Genomic DNA, 18,563 nt, shown 5'->3' with positions numbered 1-18,563 from the left:
CATTTTACTGTGCTAATTTTTTTTTCGATTACATGAAAAACAACCACAGAAATGGAGTTTCTATTCTAAAATAGAGATTTCTCTGGAGTTTCTATTCATTTAAAAATTTATAAATCTCTAATTTTTTTTAATTTATCAATGCTGCTGGAGATGCTCTTAACCTTCTTGTTTAATAAACCTCCTATTTATTTTTACAAATTACTAAAATGCTATTTACACTTTCTTAATTTTTTTCAAAACGTACAAAATCCAATAAAATCAATAAAAATATTTTCCTCTTAAGAAATTCTATTCATACCTCCATCTTAGAAACATGGGAATTCATCTAGATACCTAATGCTCTTCTATGCATAAGAACATGAATTTATACCCCAGCTCTATATATAGCAACCTATTAAATTTCTTTCTTATGAGATTATCATGTTCTTATAATGAAATCAAATCACCAATGATTTGTCTTTTGCCGTTATAAATCATGAAGCTATTTCAATTGGGGAGAAGGGATTGTCGGTATATTTCTTTTGAATATAGAAGATCGATGATTGTTAGTATATCAAAGAAAAGAACAATATTAAAATCATCTTTGTAGTAATAGGACATGCAAATTCTGCTTAGTCGACAACAAATTTCGTTCTTATTGGATTAATCACAATAATACACTAATACATATGTGAATTTATAAAAAAAATAAAGAACAATAAACTCATACCTTGTGTATAGACTCTAAACGTTGTTTATTGCTCGATTGAATCGTCATTATCTTCTATGGGGTTTAACGTACTTGTTAGGGTTTAGTAGTTTACGTTGGAGATGAAAATTTTCTTTAAGATGAAGATTACTGTGAAGTTAAAAGAGAGGTTTTTATGCTTATGTGTCTTTATTGGTAATTTCATATTTAGTTGACAAAGTCAACTATAACTTGAAAAAATGATGAGGTCCAAGTGTCGTTTTTAGAGGTATGAATAGAAGCTCTCCAACAGAAAACCAAAACTACAAAGAGAAACCTCTAACAACACCCTTTCCTAGCTGATCCAAATGGAACGATGATATTGTTACGATCATACTTTGTTTGGATATGAGTTGAGATCCGGGGTTTATAACTGGAGTTATTGATTGAGGTGACGACGCGGCTTGTAGGTGAAACCATTGGACTTGTGTTGCAAGTTGATAATGTCGATATACAACTTGGTATTGTTCGACTTAGGGTTTCTTTGTATCGATTTTAGCTGGTACGCCTTGATCTTCGAAGTAGGGTTTCTTCCAATAATGTTTTAAGTGCATTTTAGAAACAACCTCAATATTACTTTTAGAAGCTGTTACCGTTAAAAACATTGAAAATTAATATATTTGATCTTGTCATCACTTTTAAAATTTTCTATAACTAATAATTACCAAACACAATTCACAACTACTTATCATATTTTAACAGTAAAAAGACTAGTTTTTTTTTTTTTTCAATGAAAGTCAACAACAATCCTAAACTAGCTCTCAATCTCTTCACCAAGCACTTGGAAGCAACGAGGACTATAATTCTTGTCCTATATAAAGATAATTCATTATGAAAATAATTTAAGTGACCAACTATGATCATTTATGAATGACAAACACCAATGAGAGATGAACATGTGTAAACAATAATTATAAACAAACATGCCAAACACCCAAAACTCTCTTGTTATGTCCTTAAATTGCAACCAAGCCTTTTAAAATAGACAAGTGTCTCATGTTTTATTGAATGTGGTCAACTTAAGATGACCAGCCATTTTCACCGAAGTCGGGTTCATTCATTATTATAAACATTTCAGTCCCTCCCTCTAGTTGAGAACTAAAAATTGTAAAAAGTCATGCCTTCATTCGACTATAGTCATGAAATAGGAATACAAAAAAGATATTGAAAATAATCTGAACGAGGAAAAACAGATTTGTACAAATTTTTATTCATTTTTCTTTAATCTTTCTTTTAATGGAGATCAATACCCCTTAGGCTGCCCAAATTATAGGTGAACCAAAATGAGCGTCGGGGCGTCCTCAATTGGAACTTAGAAGGGTTGAGTTCAGTCTGGTCAAGGGATAATTTTTCTCGATGGAAAAGAAAATACAATTTATGCTACAAAGTAGCTACTCTTACACAACATATGCCCGAAAGATATAGATGCACAAATGATTAGCTTAAGTGGAAGTATTCTTGTCCAACTGGTCACCCGAGTAGAATGACCGAGATGAGTAAATAAAGTAGCTAAGAACTATAATTGCTCTTCAACTACGGGAAAAAGCTCGTTCCATGACAATCGATCACCAAATTGGGTTGAAGATGAGAAAGGGAGAATTACTAATCAAATTGCATCTAGGTTTTAACGAAATGCAACAAAGTCCTAGTGCTGAATGGTCACACAATCATTCTACCACAGAATAAATACTGAAAAGCATCAAGTTATGAGCTTACGATAGCAGCTTGGTGAATCTTCATAAACAAAATGACCAAATATGAAATCCGTCGTCTCACTCGAGATCGATTACAGAAGAAAGAAAAAGAACGATAACAATAAGAGAGAAGTTGCATAAAAGTTGATATAGGACTCCACACAATCATACTACAGCCAATACTAAGACCACAACCTACATTGCATCAGAATTCGACAGTACTAGCATTCAGCACTTGAGGCAGGCTACAAATTACTGCATCAAACAAATAAACTAGTATCAAGAACTGTCATCCTCAAAGATATAAACTAGTATCACGGAGAGCAAACTAAATATATTACCTGCTGTTGCTGCTGGTACGCTGCACCTGGCTGCTGGTAATTTCCATATCCAGCATACCCTCCATAGTACAAGTTAGGGTCTTGGGCAGGAGGCGCATATGTATACGCATCATATCCTTGGGGATATTGATAGAATCCAGCACCACCAGCACCATTCCACTGTGTTTGTTCTGGCTGGTTCTGAATCAATTATATCATATGTTAACACATATTTGAGCAAAAGATTAACAAACATGAGGTCACCTTTAAATACCTGTTTGCTTGTAGGACTGCGGCCCCAAGAAAGTCTAACACTTTGTGATCCCACTACTCGCCCATTCATCACCGACAATGCTTGCTCTGCACAAGCTCTGAAATATGCCACATGTAAATATAAGCACGTTAGAGTATTCAATTAATGTTTATTTAATAAACAAGAAGGGAGAAAAGAAAGAAAAAGAGAGGACTAAGGAAACTGAATTCTACAACAGCGGGAAGTGGTGCTGTTACCTGTTAGCAAATTGAACAAAACCACATCGCTTGCCAACTGGTATCTTGACATGAACTAGCTCACCAAAAATGCCAAATGCTTGTCTCAACATTTCATCATCAACACTGGGATCCAGACCCCCAACAAATATCTGCACTCAGAAGACTCATGAGTTAGCATCACCACAAAGAAACGTTCAATGTAAACAAAGAAGAAATTACTTACTGTTGTGTTATTTGGGTCAGCCTCACCAGGATTTCCTTGAGTACTTGGGTAGGCAGCTGCAATGATGAACACATAACCATTGGTTTATGCAGTTGTAAAAATTCAGATGCACATACTACAATTTTCCACAAGAGGACCTTATTGTCCTGGAGATGTCACAGTTCTGAAATTCTTATTTTCAGAACGAAAACCAAACTGTGATAACACGTTACCTAGAAATTCTGCCTTTCAAATATGACTATTCCCGTTCATATAAAGGAATTGTAATAGTTCCACTGGTAAAAAGAAGCATTATAGAACAAACATCTAACACAAAGGCATCAGATATAATTACAGGAAACCATACAATTTCAAACAAACCATACACAAAGCATATTTGAAAAGTTAGGTTGTAGTGAGAGTAGAAAAGCTTATAGGTTGAGCCAGAAAAGCAGTTTTCTACAACTTCTACATCTTAAAGTGAAAGATAAAGCAAACAAATAAATGCCTGACCACAACTCTCATAACTACTTTGTAACCTGAGTGAAAAGCTTTCACCTTAAAGGGGTATATACATGGTAAGGTATGTTAAACAAAATGGTTTGAACGGTTGAACTACTGTTTTTATCATCCAATTTAGTTTAATTTTGCCTTGAATAGAAGTAGAAGCATGAAATGCGTGAACCAGTGTATCAGCTCCAACATCTCTAAACCATCTACTGTAAGTCTATTTTTTGACTTACGATGACATACAAATAGGAGAAAGCAGGCAAGTCACAAATATGGGACCAAACAATATCCTATAGAGATGTACAGACTATTGTGGAACCAATCCACAAAGAAAAAACACAACGGTACTCCAAGATTAACATCAGCCACGTATTAATCGAAGGTAAATAAAATTTTGGACTATGGCATAGCTGGAATAAAAGTAAACTGAACTGGTAATGGAATAAAGTAAACCAGACTGGAAATGGAACAAATGTAAGCTGACTGGTAAACGGAATAAAAGTAAAGCTGACTGGTAAGGAATAAATGTAAACTTGGACTGGTAAATGGAATAAATGTAAGGAACTGGAAAGGTAATTCTTGAAAGTAGCATACCAAATGCCACGAGAAAATGAAGCAAGCTTACGACATAAACCAAATTACTGACCTAAAATGAGGCCACGCATTTATGTGGAATCATTTCAGCTGAAATCAGTTCCAGGCCCCCCAAAATGAGAGCCTCTCGGTGTCCTGCTTTAAGACAACATGAGTTCTACATAAGTTTTTGCATGTTTTTGTACAACATTAAATGCGCCGAAGTTTACAAAGGTAAGTACTCGAAGGAAAGGACTTTTAGTTGCGCCAATCTTCAACTGATTAACTGAAAGCGGTAAAACCTACTTCTAATAGGGCACTTCGAGAATTGAATCTTGGATTATCATATAAAAACCATAAACCTTACCAATCCAAACAATAAAAAACAGTACCATACTGACGAACACAAACCAAAAGGGCAAACAATAATTACAACATCAAGAATCATCCACATTCAGAGAAAGTTAAGTACTTTAGCTAACACCATAGACTTTCAAGCAATACTAACAAGGATACATACCTTTCTGAAATGGTTGTCCACCACCAACTGGTTTCTTAGTAGCAGCAGGCCCAATCCTCATGGGTCTGCTTGAGCAAAACTGACCATTCATCTCATTCATTGCTCTCAACTGTTCACTCTCATCTCCAAACCTAACAAAACCGTATCCCTTAGAGCGTCCGGTGGTCCTATCAGTGACAACTTTCGCACCCTTTACAGAGTGGTAATGAGCCCTAAATGTCTCTTGAAGAGTGTAATCAGTAACATCAGCCGCCAAATCCCCAACGAAAACAGTGTAGTCTGGGCCATCATCCTGGCGCCTTTCACCAGCACCCAGGGTGGCCCAGTTGAGGCGGAAATTCTGCTCAGTGTTTGGCATCACTGTACCATTGTAGTTCTGCAAGACCTGCTCAGCAGCACTGCGAGTCCTAAACTCGATAAAACCATAGCCTTCTGGCAACCCTGTTTGCTTGTTACGGATAACCTTAGCATTCACAGCCTACAGACACCGAAAAATCAATATTAAACACCACAAACCGCAAAATCCGAAAGCACATAACGAAAAGTATAATCCTTTCAACACAAACAAAAACATCTATAACCTACAGATCCATGGATGAATACCCTAAATGCTAACACTAATCTGAAATAGATCTCCGGCGACACACACGAAACCCTAAAAACACAATTTTTGAACCCTAAATCCACAATTCAAACCTAAAAAATCAAATTAGGCGTGAAATATACCTCTCCTGTGGGACCGAAGCAGTTGAGGATGTAGTTCTCGTCCATCCACTGAAGCAAGTCGCCGATCCAGAGCGATCGGATCTCATCGGAGCCCTGACCCGCCGCCCCCGCGGCGGAGTACTGCTGAGGCTGCTGTTGCATCGCAGCCTGTTGCTGCTGCTGGGCCCACCCGGCCTGGGCCGCCTGAGCAGCCTGGTGCTGCTGCTGCGGCGGCATCATCATCCACTGCTGCGGCGGTTGCTGCTGGTACTGCTGGGGTTGCTGATCCGCCGGGACGACTCCTCCTGATGGCTGTTGCATCATCCTGAACAACGACGTTTTGGAGATGACGGCGTTCAAAGAGCGAACCTTAATCCCGGATTGGGGTCTGAGATTTGAGAGAGGATATTTTCGTGGCTGGGTTAGGGTTTATATAGCCTCCAGCCATCACCACTGCCACGTGGCGCGTCGTCATAGGAGTAGCTATGAATCTTTTGTCGTTTTTTGAATTAGGGTAGATCTGTTGAGCCTGCCTTATTGGGCCCCCGGCCCAGCACTTAAACCCTGTACTCTTCGTCTGTCTTAAACCCTAAATCCCCAAGACCTCTCATTTCTTTTGGAATAAAAGAAGGAAGCTCAGCCTCCGAAAATCACGGTACGCATTGTTAGTCTCTGTTTGATTTGGTCAGATTTGCTTGTGTGGAGTTATTTAGGGTTTGCTTTGTTAGTTGCAGTAATGTTGGGTGAAGACTATGACAGTGAGGTTGAGGGAGACGAAATGCCGAGTGTAGAGGTTAGAGAGAATTACGAAGCTAAAGTTAAACAGCTACTGGTTGAGATTACATCTAGTGAGATTAAGTTATGCTCTTCGGGTACGAAAGGGTTTATTAAGTTGCTGAAAGGTGATTCTGGAGGTGAATTGCTGTATTACTATGTGCGAAATTCACCTCAGTGCTCTGAGCTTTTGGCGGCTTGGAATCTCCGGCGAGAGAAGGCGGGGTTGTTTTATGTGTTTAGGTTGGTTACTGCTGTTTTGAGTCATCCTGATGGGGTGTATGAGGCCAATGATATGGGGAGGATGGGGGTGAGTAGGGGGTTGGATAAGTTTGCGCGGTTGATTATTGACCAGAAGTTGGAAGATGTGCAGATGGAGTTGAAGAGTAGTGAAGGGAAGCGCCAGAAGGCGGCGCTTTTGCTTTTGGCTTCGATTGTGAGGCGTGGGTCGGTTTTGGCGTCTGAGGTTGAAAAGAAGTTTGATTTTAAGCTGCAGGGTTTTTGCAAGTTGGGTGTGTGTAAATTGAGGGGGAATGAGGAAAGGACGAAGCGGTCGTTGAGGAAGTCGTTTGTTGCGTTTGCTATGTCGTTTCTGGAGGTCGGAGCGCCGGGGTTGTTGAGGTCGGTTATACGGCAGAAGGAAATGTATTCTTGCGTCCTCCGGTGGCTCGAGAACGATGATGAGGAGACAGTTATATATATTCTGTCCACATTGCAGAACAGGATACTTGTTGAGGGTTCATCGGTTCCCCCTGCTATTCGGAGTGTTTTGTTTGGGAGTGGTACTTTAGAACAATTGGCAAATATTTGTGGAAGGGTGAATGGTGGACCTTCTGCAGAATTATCATACAGGGTCTTACTTATGGTTTGCATTGATCCATTTAATGGCCTGATGGCGGATTCAAAGAGACACCTGAAGGGAAATTTAAAGCGGCAAATGGACTTGATGAAGAAGCTTAAGGCAACGGAGATTGGCTATCACAGGGATCTGCTCTTGGCTGTTGTTAAAGGGAGACCCTCTCTTGGTGCAGCATACATGGAAGAGTTCCCTTACAAACTTGAAGATTATTCATCACCCAAATGGTGAGAATTTATCTATACCATTTCATTCCTTTGCTTGTTAAATCATTGTAGTCGTCCCCTATTACTCTGTAGTTGCGTGATGACTAAAGCATCTGCAGGTTTTCTGTTGTTACTCTAGCAGCAAACTTGGTTTCCTCAGTGGGTAGCGGGCCCCCAGCCTTGTTTGACAATGTGGATGTGCAGGATGTCATGAAATGCTTGTATCCTCCCAAGTTCAAATGCAATAAAGGGCTGCTTCACTCTGATTTTCTAGTGAAGCATGGAACGTTAAGGCATCTTTTAGAAGCACTCAAGTTGATAGATTCCTTCCTTGGTGTTTTAAACCGTAGAGACCAACATGTTTCAGAATCTCTCAAGCAAGAATTCCAAAATGAAGTCCGAAGCTTGCTTCCAGATCCTGAACTTTTAAAGACTCTGCTCTCTCCTATGAGTAGCAACACAAGAAAGAGGACAGCAGATCTGGAGAAGTTCCCAGAACATAGCCTGAAGAATTTGAAAAAATTGAAAACGGATTTTGGAAACAAGGACTCGGATATCGTTGTAGGCGGTATAAGTTTTGGTCCAGATATTGTTCCGTCCGAAAATGAAAATAGTCTTGTGAATGTTCTGGCAGATCTTTGGGGTTTCGATCTGTGCGCCTCACCTATTACTGCACTCAAGGACGCAGACTTATACTTCTACTGTAGGCTGCTCGATGTTTTCAAAATATATCTTGTAAGTACTTTTCCCTAATCCCTAGTCTGCTTCTCTATGGATCCTTTATTGGGGCCTGCCTTGATGTGCAGGCAGAAAAGTTCCCAAACTATATTTCCTCATACATTAATATTTCTTATTTTCTTGGAAAGTCTGAAAATGTGTTTTATATGTAAAATAACTTGTAGCTGAAATTTGAGGTTGCTTATAATGGTCTTGTAATTCTTCTCTTGCAGCGGATAATGCCCACTGGCTTGGAGGGCTCATTTGAGTTCCTTATGAAACTCCTAAGCAGTCCTTTAGCATCACAAAGTAATCTACAGGGCTCACTTTTGTCTTTGCTTATAGAATACATTGGATGGTCTCCAGGGAATAGAACACCAATCAAGACTCCACCCATGATGTACAAACATTTACAGACATTGATGAAGTTACTGATTTTTTCACCACTCAATGACATAAAAGATCAAGCATACCGTCTTGCACAAGCAGCTATGCTAAGTACTGGCGCTTTTGACGGAAACCAACATGAAATTGCATCATGGTTCTTGTTTATACCGGGTTCTGATAGGGGACAGTCTTCGGTTGAAGTCCTGGGAACGGGAGTATTACAAAGTTTGTCTAATGCTGTCATCTCATTCTTATCTGATGCTGTTTCTACTACAGGGAAGAATATCTTCAAGAATTGGGATATTATAATGAAGCGTGATACCTACCATTTGGAAACTGTTAAAGGTGATCACGCTTCATATATTCTATCTATTCATTAATTTTTGAAATTGTTTAAGATATCTGTTTAATAAAAGAAAGCTATGTAATATGCTATTTCCTCACACTGATGTTCCCCTTGCAGATGTGTCACCTCAGGCCCCTCTAATCTTACGGGTGCTGCAGAATTGTCTAAGGTTGCTTGATTCTGGATCTGGTACTTTTACATTACCTGAGAAGACAATGATATCTACCTATGTATGCAATACACTGAAATATATCTTGAAAACTCAGGTAATGATCTTCTCTTTAAATTGCTATTGTTTGCTCCGGAGCACAATCTCATATGAAACTTAATTTTGACACAGGTTGATGCAAGGTTTCTATCTTCTATTATTTTCTCACTCTTGATTGAGAGACTTGGTGACCGTTATGCCACTCGTGAGTCAAGGGACAACTGTGAGTGGAGGCCCTTGAACAGTTTATTGTTATTTTCACAGAGTATATCTGACCGTAAAGTTTGTTGCATTTCTTCTATTGACAATATGGCTAAGCCTGCTGGTAGTTCTTTTGCACTTGCTCTTGAGGATGTTAAAAGACTTGCAAAGAGTGGGAGTGATGGTGAAATAGCTGGAATAACCAAAGCCTTTTTTTCCTCAATTATCTGTACAACACCTGATGAAATATTAGTCAACTTTCCAACAATCATGGGAATTTCACAGTGCCTTTTTGGTTTTCCACTCACTCTCTTTTCATCAATTTTCTTTCTTGAACAAACCCTTCTCCCCAGTGTTTCCAAGTTGTGGCCTGAAGTTTTTTTTCGTGGTCTTAGCATGGCTCTAACCAATATCTCTTGCAAAGGAAGAAATGGAATTGCCTGTGGCTCTCCTGATCAAAGTGGAGCAATATATGGCCAAAATTCTGATGCAAATGAAGCTGCTGCTATTGCTTTCAGTTTATTCTTGATGAAGGCACCTTTCCATGTTTTGTTCCCTGCTATTATGTGCATCGATGGCCCTTATGCATCAGAGCCCTCACAGATACAAGACCTGCTTCTGGCTAAACTGTCCGACTTTGCAACTGATTACCATCTTATTTCCTATTTGCGGCTTGTGCTATTTTGGCTTTATCAGATACGTTCATCTTGTAGAATTGAAGAGTTAGTTGATTTCCGGCAACTTTCTGAGATTTGCTCAGTTCTGGTGGAGAAATTATTGTCAAGTCTATTGGTTTTGAAGGCTGATTCTGATTCTTCCAGAATTCTAAATCTATCAACTCATGATATTCAAAAGGTGGCTGAAACTATCTTCTATCATCCTGCAATGATAGCATCATTATCCTGCCCTTTGGAGTGTAGCGAAGACTTAGCAGAGGGTAACCTACCAGACAACGTGGACGCTCTCCTCAATTTTTCAAGGGGGAAAGTTCATAGATTAGATCATCATGCCTTGGATATATTGGCCACAACTTGCAAGTACTTGTTTTCTTTGTGCAATGACCACCAATTTACAACTGAAGTACAAGATCAGGCTGGTAAAAAGTTTGTGAAAACTTTCAACATCTTGGTTAATAAGCTCTTTCAGGAAGTCAAGGTCAAATTTGATCTCAGCATTAGAAGTAATAATGGTATGGCTTTCCTCCCAACATTTTATGCTTTACATGCTTTGAGTGGTTATATATCTGCATTTGAGCTTCTTGAACTAGCGCATTGGATGTTTAATAGAGTTGATATGGATGGCAACCAGAAATCTGCTATTTCTTTTGGATTTTGGATTGCTGGTGGTGCTTTTAGAAATCTGTCTAATTATTTGCAGCAGCCAAATACAAAGAGAAAGGCATTTGATTTGTTCTGGAAGATGGAAGAAAACAATATTAACAATGACATTGTTGAAGCAGTCTATATTAAGATATCAAAGTTATCCTTGCTTTTGGAATCAGAAGTCACAGATCATTGCTTGCTGGAAGCTATGAATGTCGTATACAGGCAGAAATCTATGCAGAAGTGTACTTTTCATCCATTAAAAATAGTGATGTTGAGAGTTATAGCAACCACTCCAGTAGAAATGCTTTCCCACTGCATTTACAGAACAAGCAAGACGAAAGCTAGGTTGTTGTCTCGTCTTATTGATATGAGCTCTATGCATTTGTCCACCTTTGGGTACTTACTGTTTGGTACTCTAGACACTAGTTCACTACATAAAGGTGATGTGAGATATGCCCTAGCCCTTTCAGATGACAACTATATGATGCTTCTGCCTTCTGCTGTGGCCTACTTGAATTCAGGTTTAATGAAACTTGGAAAGCCGTGTTACAGCCAACTTAGAAATATCCCTTCCTTTTATTCAAAGATTATTTTGGATGGTCTCCTTCATTGGAAGAATTTTGTTTCTCATGATGTGTTTCATGAGGAATTTGGGGAGGTTTTGCCATCATCTGCTGAAGAAGTTCTTAACCTCATTAATGATAGTCTTCTTGGCAAAACGATTTGTATGATGCGCTATCACTATGCTTTGAATGCAGATTCAATAGAGAGGAAAGACCAATTAAAGCATTTCAGATCCTTTTTCCCACCTTCTACTGGAAATGAGGAGCTACTATACTGGGATGTTGGTGGATTAGGTTCTCATTCTTTCAATGAAACACTAAACCTTGTAAATAAAGTTTATGCAAAGGTCTCATTTTGTAGGATGCTGTTATTCCCCAAAGACACTCAGGTTCACTCTCTTTCAGCTGAAGCCGATGGGAACTTAAGAGATATTCCTCTGGACATGGGATATAATGGAGGTAACTCCTCACAAATGCAGTTTTTGAACATATTGGTGGATATGTGGCAATGCATTGTTAAAAGAGTTCCTTCAGTATTTTGTAGCACAGATAGTTCATCATTGTTGAGATACCTAGAAATTCTCATATTGAAAATCATTTTTGAACTGTCTAGAGAGATGCATGATGGTCTAATCAGAGTACAGTCTATCCCCTTCCTAGAGAACTTGATGAAACTAGCCCTTCTTCATAGGTTTGACGATCCACCAACTTTGCAAATGCTCCGTGATCTTCTGAGTTTTCTATCTGGGGGGATATTTTCACGTGTTCCCTATCTTCAGCTTTTACTTGCACACTCTCAATTTGTGCCTACTATTCGTTCAATAATCAAACCATCACATTCTTCCCATGTTGGGACATTTTCTAGGCCTATGTCTAGCATTCTTAGATCACCTGTTTTCCTTACCTCAAACCAAAATGAAGATGATGCAGAATGCCATCTGGAAACATCCGAGCTGTATGTAAAGCAGTTGGAGGTTATCAAATTACTCCGGACACTCCTTTTCAAGGTTCAGCAGGATGGTTTTGACTCTGGAAAAGATTTAGGAATTGATCTTAGGGAAGTTCATTTACTGCTTTTGTCTTCTTTTGGTGCAACACTTAATGAAACTGATGTGGAGATATACAATCTGATGCGCACAATTGAGTGTATCGATGGTTTGGAGCATGTCAAATTTGCTGGAATGGATTACCTTTGGGGTAGTGCTGCATTGAAGATAGAAAAGGAACGAAATCTGGAGCAGAGTTTGTCTTATGATACAATGAATGATGCTGAAGCAGTAAAAGAATACCACAGAAATCAACTTAGAGAAAATCTTTCGATTGACCCCAAAATATGTGCATCCACAGTGCTATATTTTCCCTACCAATTAGCGGCATCTGATGAACTATTATCCTTGAACAAGTTTCAAACAGATCTTGTTGATGATCTTCCTGTGGTATGTTTTTTTTGCTAGTACAACACTGTTAAATCTAGTTGTACATGAGCTAAGGCATTTATTGGGGTCATTCTCATCTGACTGTTTCATTACATTTTGTGCAGTTAAATTGCCCCGATGTTGACACTAAAGCAAGATACAATCCTATTTTCATATTGCGCTTCTCTATGCATTGTCTTTCAGAAGGTTTTATTGAACCGTTAGAATTTGCTGGTTTAGGCTTACTTGCTATTGCCTTTATGAGTATTTCATCACCTAGCGACAAGATAAGAAGTTTGGGTTATGAAACTCTTGGAACATTGCAGGACGTATTGAAGGTAATGATGTGTTTTATCTACTTTCCAGATCTGTACCTGTTTTCTGTGTATATATGTATGCAAACTATCAAACACATGTATATATGAATTTGTATAATATAGTAATTGTGCTACTGGGATGTCCCAGCATAAATGATTGATCATCCATTGCCATCTGTGATTTATGTGAAAAGGCAGTCCATGAAGCGATGGCATAAATACTATCTGACTAGTTTGATGGGATTTGAATGAAAAAATAGCCACTGCAGCCAAAGATTAGGGGCAACATGATGATTCTATGAGTGAAACGTTCTTTTTCTTTGCTTAATCTGATTTTCAGGATCTGGGTTCATACATATGTTACCGAACCGGGATGGACCTTAAGGCTTATTTACTTTCATTTCAAAGTCCCAAATGTGTTTAATGTTATATTAGCTATGAGGTCTCGGAGCCTTGGTATAGATTTGCAACTCGTATGATGTAACTAGATATGCTTAGCAAGGCAGGACTAGATTCATCCAGTTTAGGGTTATGTTCCATATTCCAATGGCTTATTTATGTCCTTTTAAATAGTTTAAAAATACTGACAGCCATATTATTTTGGATGGCCACGTAACTATGCTGTATATCTACAGCTTCCAATTTATGGATAGGAAGTAGCAAAATGCTCACAATGCAGTTTGACTTTACCAATAGTGACAGTAGATCTCATAAACCATCTTTCACCTAGAAGTCCTGTCATTATTAGAAATTCCTCTTTCAACACAGTAGTGCATGAATTTATCAGGTCCATACTAGTACTAAAGAGCTATTTGTGACTGCTTTCATGGCTACAGTTTTAACCTTGTAGATTTTCATATATTTAAGCATGAAAGATGACTGAACGTAGATTATCCTGATATTTCAGTATTGATAACGTACCTTGTTCAACTTAAATTGTCCATGTTCTTAGCTGCTGGTGTTGCATATGATATTCCTTTTCTACAAAGCTGCTCATTGATCATGTTCGAACTACCTTTTACAGACATGTCAAAAGAGGAAGGGAATCACGGAAATAAAGCTTCTGTTGCTTTTTGTGGAAAATGGTATACAACAAATAGGGCAGAGAATCTCTTCTGTAAATGCTATTTTTGCTGCAGAGACATCCCTCATATTATTAGATACTTCACATGAACATTATGCGACTTTACTTACGCTTTTGAAGAGATCCTCTGCTTTGAACACGAAGGTGTGACTTATCACCTTGAATTTTATAATTTTTTCTTGTCTCTGCATTCAGAACTGTGCATGAGTTATTTACATATATTTTGTTCGCCCTTCTCTCTCTGATTGCAGATTGTACCTTTCTTTAGCAATTTTTTCTGGAGTTCCTCGGTTAACTTCAGATCAGAAAGGTTGTGGATACTGCGGATATTATATGTGGGGCTGAACTTTGATGATGATGCACATGTTTATATCAAGAATTCAATTCTTGAGACTTTGTTGAGTTTCTATGGTTCTCCACTTTCAGATAAGGAGTCCAAGGAACTAATTCTTCAGGTAACCTTGAAATTTACTGTAGTGACTTGTGTTTGCTTCTGTAATGTTTGCATGACTCATGGTTTCAGATTGCTAGTAGTGGAAAGAAAAGCTGCTCTTCTTTTTCATACCTTTTTTTTTAATTTATTTATTATCATATGTATGCATTTTTTTCCTTGGGCTACAGAAGGAAACAGATGGTTGGTATGTTTGGAAAGTGTGAGGTCTCAAGAGCAAGGACCTTTGAATTTGACATGCTTTTGAAAACTTTGTAGTGTTTACCATTACGAGACTACTTAGCTGGCTTGTAGTAAATAACTGAAATAATGTACATCTTATCTCTTCTCAGGTAGTGAAGAAGTCAATTAAACTGCATAAGTTGGCTCGTCATCTGGTTGAAAAATGCGGTCTGATTCCATGGTTATCATCTCTTCTCTCAATATCCAGTGGAAGTCGTCTTGAAGATGAAACTTTGTGTTTCTTGCAGTTGGGTGTGGTATCAGAGGTTATTACTGAAACTACTATCTTTTTTTTCTTCTAATACCTTGTCTACCCTCAATTTTCTAAGATGTCTCTGCATGTTGCAAATAGAAATCCTAAATTGTTAACTGCACCGACAAAATTTGACTAGAAGCCTCTTTTTTCTCCTGTTCATTGAAATATGATCCTATAGAATAAGAGCACCACGTATAATCTTATCTCCTGCGGAGATACATCCGTTACTTTGACAATAATTAGCATTGAGAATGTGGCATATTTAATGTCTCAGTATACATAATACCTGATGTAGAACAAAAAACAGTAAAATGTATTAGGGATAGAGAATCATTTGTGAAGAGAAGTTAGAAAATTCTTGCTTTAGAACGGCCTTTGGCATCACACCAAAAGCGTCTTGGGAATCACTCAAAGTCAACCCCAGTAGCTTATGGCATAGAGAAACTCGAAAGACATCAAACTGAATATGCATTTGGAAATTGCATTGGTTACATAGTTAGAGACAGCCTTTCAATTGCATGATGGTTAGCACATTGGATGGACTTATTTGTTTGGAATGCTTCTCTTAACCCCGAAAGGGTTTCTGAAGTAAAATGTAACTTGTCTTTTCTCCTTGATGCTGACTTTCCTGTATTGTTGGATTTAGGTGGTCAATGATGTTTCTTCAAGAAACATTACTGAATGGTTGCAGAACAATGCCCTTGAGCAGCTCATGGAGTTAACGTCTCATCTGTACAAATTTCTTGCGACTGATGTGACTTTGATGACAGATAATGTTACAGCCATCAATCGAATTCTTGAAACGATAATATCTACATTCAAGTTATCCCAAACGAGGACGATATATCAGCCACATTTTGTTGTATCATTCGACGGTTTATATAGAATATATAAAGCAGTGAAGGTCTACAATAGTGCAAGATCATGTGCTACTGTAGAGTTTAGCCTTAAAGCAATTCTCATGAGTGCCCCTCCAGCTTCCATCTTTTATGTGGTCTCTCTCTCTCTCTCTCTCTCTCTCTCTCTCTCTCTCTCCTGAATATGTAGCTGTTACCTTTGCTTTTCTGCCATAGTTATGTCAGACTGTTTACAAATGTTTATTCAGTTCCACACTCTAGAGAAATGTGGCCATTGCTCCATGTTGTCAGAATCACTGAGTAAACCTGTGAAACTCTGCCCATTAATCTTCTCCTTTTTCTGTTTCTGTTAGCTTTGTTCAATATTTCTCATAATTCCTTCTGGTGCTACATCACTACAAATTCTCAGTTTTCACACAAGCATGTTGCTCAATGGTATGCTGGTTATACATGCATGTAGATATGCATGATCTCTATCATGCAGATTCTAATGCCTTTCATTGCTTTAAACTTATCAAACCCCTACATTGGTTTAAATCTTCACTTATCAGTTATCAGTATACTCCTGTAAGTTCAGACTTCAGATTATAACAACTGATATTATAATATTCTTGATGGAACAAACACATTATCCTTCATGATGCCTAATGACTAGTTGATTACATGTCATGTGTATTGGTAGTTGAACTGCTGTATCATAAATTTATATGGTTGAATATGTACTCAACATCCATTGGTACTTTTTTTTACGGAAATTTTGTATAGTTACGACAATATCCTCTGTTTACTCATATATGATCATAGACCGCAAGTTTAGTCTACTGATGTCTTTTATCATACTATGAAAAGTGAATCTTCTCTCACAATGTTTCAGAGTGGTGAAAAGCTTTCAAGTTTTATCATGTGGGCAATCTCCAGTGCTGTAGAAGCAGACTCTGCTGCTATGCTTCAATTCATTGAATCTCATCAAGGCCTCACTACTATTCCAGAGGAAAAAGAGGTGCATAAGAATTCATTGATTTCAAAACTATTGCGTTGGCTAACTGCAACTGTAATTCTTGGAAAGCTTGACTGGACATCCAGTGACGTGGATCCTGAGTTCTCGAAAAGTTTGAATATGGAAAGTTTGCAGTCTTTGATAACTCACACTGACAAGCATTGTGGAGAAAGGGGCAGAAAAAGATATGGTGGCGAAGAGATCTTGGCATCAGCAATACTCTACCTTCAGCAGCTCTCTGGAAAAAATTACGAAATGCTACCCTCTGTCATTGCTGCACTTAGTCTTCTCCTTTCCAATGGCTCCATTAGTGCAGGTATAATACATTTGATTGATTATGCATTTGCATCTGTTGGTGAGCGTTTCAGTAGAACATGGGGGAGTTGTTAGTTGGGTCCAGGGATGATTAGTTCCTGTCAAAAACTAGATTTTTAGAAGGTCATGCAGTTCACTTCAGAACCTTATCCAAATTCAGGAAGTGTGGTCTCAGAGGCATTTAGTATGTTTCCTGCTCCCCTTTGGTTGGGATGCTGGGATGATTAACGAGAGAGCTTGTAATGATGGATAATAATTTGCAACCATTTTCTTGTATGTTTTGCCCACGCACTCAGGTACACATGCATGACGACTAGGTTTACACTTGACACTTCACATTTCTTGTTCAGGTTTCTTGCATGATAATGAAACTGTGCAATCACTTTGGCTGAAGATACGTTGCCCTGATGAAGCTAATTTAGCCTGGAGATGGTAATATACACTGTTTCTCTTTTTGTCTTTTTGGTATGTGAACATGGTTTAGTAACAAGGTGTTTGCTTACAATTACAGATATTTTCTTTAAATTTTCTCACAAGTCAAATTGAAAAGGCAGTACTCTAGTTGGAAATTTTTCAGGACACCTTGTAGGTCTAATAATAACTAATAGAGGAGAGTCGATTTGATGAAAAATATGAAATTTTTTTCAACCGAGCTGACCTATTTTTTATTATTAAAGGGATTCCCCTCTTATTTTGTCGTCCTACACTCCTGTTTGTGTTTTAAAATAATGAAATATTGATTGCAGTATGACAAACTCGGAGTGCAAATAGCAGCTTCCTTTCTTAAGTTCTACAAATGTGATAATCCCTCATCTTTTGATTTGCGGAATGAGTGCAGTTCCTTTCCCCTCATTGGTTTCTTGTAAACTTATGTTCGGCTGTCTTGTAAAATGTGTTATTATGTATCCTCTGGCCTCTGATACCAACTATAAAAACTAATGGTCTGGTCATACAATCTGTGCAGGTCATTTGACCAGCCATGGAAGGATCCAATGTTGGAAGTCACTGATTCCCAGAAGATGAAGGAACTCCATGCTTGTGAATTACTTTTAGTTATATTTTCGAATCTGCTAGGAAAACAGTCATCAGAATTTCAGGTTTCATCAACACAGGATATAGATAGATTTGGTGTATTTGAATGGGAAAGAAGTATCATAACTTCTCAGAACTGCTAGACCTAAAGAAGCCTAGGGTTCATTTGTTATATCCGGTCCAATGTAATCACCAATCATATATGTACAGCTTAAAACAATATATGATTCTTACGGATCCGGAATGGAATTTTCATTATTTTTTTCCCCATCCCCGTTTCCCCACTCACAA

General features: G+C 38.2%; 2 protein-coding genes across 3 annotated transcripts; one reads left to right on the top strand and one right to left on the bottom strand.

The window, feature by feature from the left end:
* Positions 1-2,374: 2,374 nt before the first annotated feature.
* LOC101305640 (polyadenylate-binding protein RBP45-like) lies at positions 2,375-6,122 on the bottom strand. Of its 2 annotated transcripts, XM_004294324.1 has the most exons (7): positions 5,765-6,122; positions 5,039-5,516; positions 3,457-3,512; positions 3,252-3,382; positions 3,016-3,112; positions 2,763-2,942; positions 2,375-2,676 (listed from the first exon to the last, which is right to left on the bottom strand). In XM_004294324.1, exons 1-7 carry the CDS (start codon positions 6,065-6,067, stop codon positions 2,674-2,676), a joined length of 1,248 nt encoding a protein of 415 aa, XP_004294372.1. In that variant the 5' UTR covers positions 6,068-6,122; the 3' UTR covers positions 2,375-2,673. The 2 variants fall into 2 exon arrangements, with proteins under 2 accessions (XP_004294372.1, XP_004294371.1); XM_004294323.1 differs by having other exon boundaries at positions 2,525-2,942.
* A 357-nt stretch (positions 6,123-6,479) lies between these two features.
* Positions 6,480-18,482, top strand: LOC101298301. The gene is made up of 13 exons (XM_004295771.1): positions 6,480-7,600; positions 7,699-8,314; positions 8,530-9,036; positions 9,161-9,295; positions 9,370-12,762; positions 12,867-13,079; positions 14,083-14,286; positions 14,394-14,597; positions 14,926-15,081; positions 15,718-16,065; positions 16,803-17,241; positions 17,591-17,672; positions 18,205-18,482. Exons 1-13 carry the CDS (start codon positions 6,480-6,482, stop codon positions 18,413-18,415), a joined length of 7,629 nt encoding a protein of 2,542 aa, XP_004295819.1. The 3' UTR covers positions 18,416-18,482.
* Positions 18,483-18,563: the final 81 nt, after the last annotated feature.

The sequence above is a fragment of the Fragaria vesca genome, linkage group LG3, assembly GCF_000184155.1.
Source record: "Fragaria vesca subsp. vesca linkage group LG3, FraVesHawaii_1.0, whole genome shotgun sequence".
Lineage (NCBI taxonomy): Eukaryota > Viridiplantae > Streptophyta > Magnoliopsida > Rosales > Rosaceae > Fragaria > Fragaria vesca.
The sequence above is the reverse complement of the archived record's forward strand: the minus strand, read 5'-3'. Positions and strand labels throughout refer to the sequence as shown.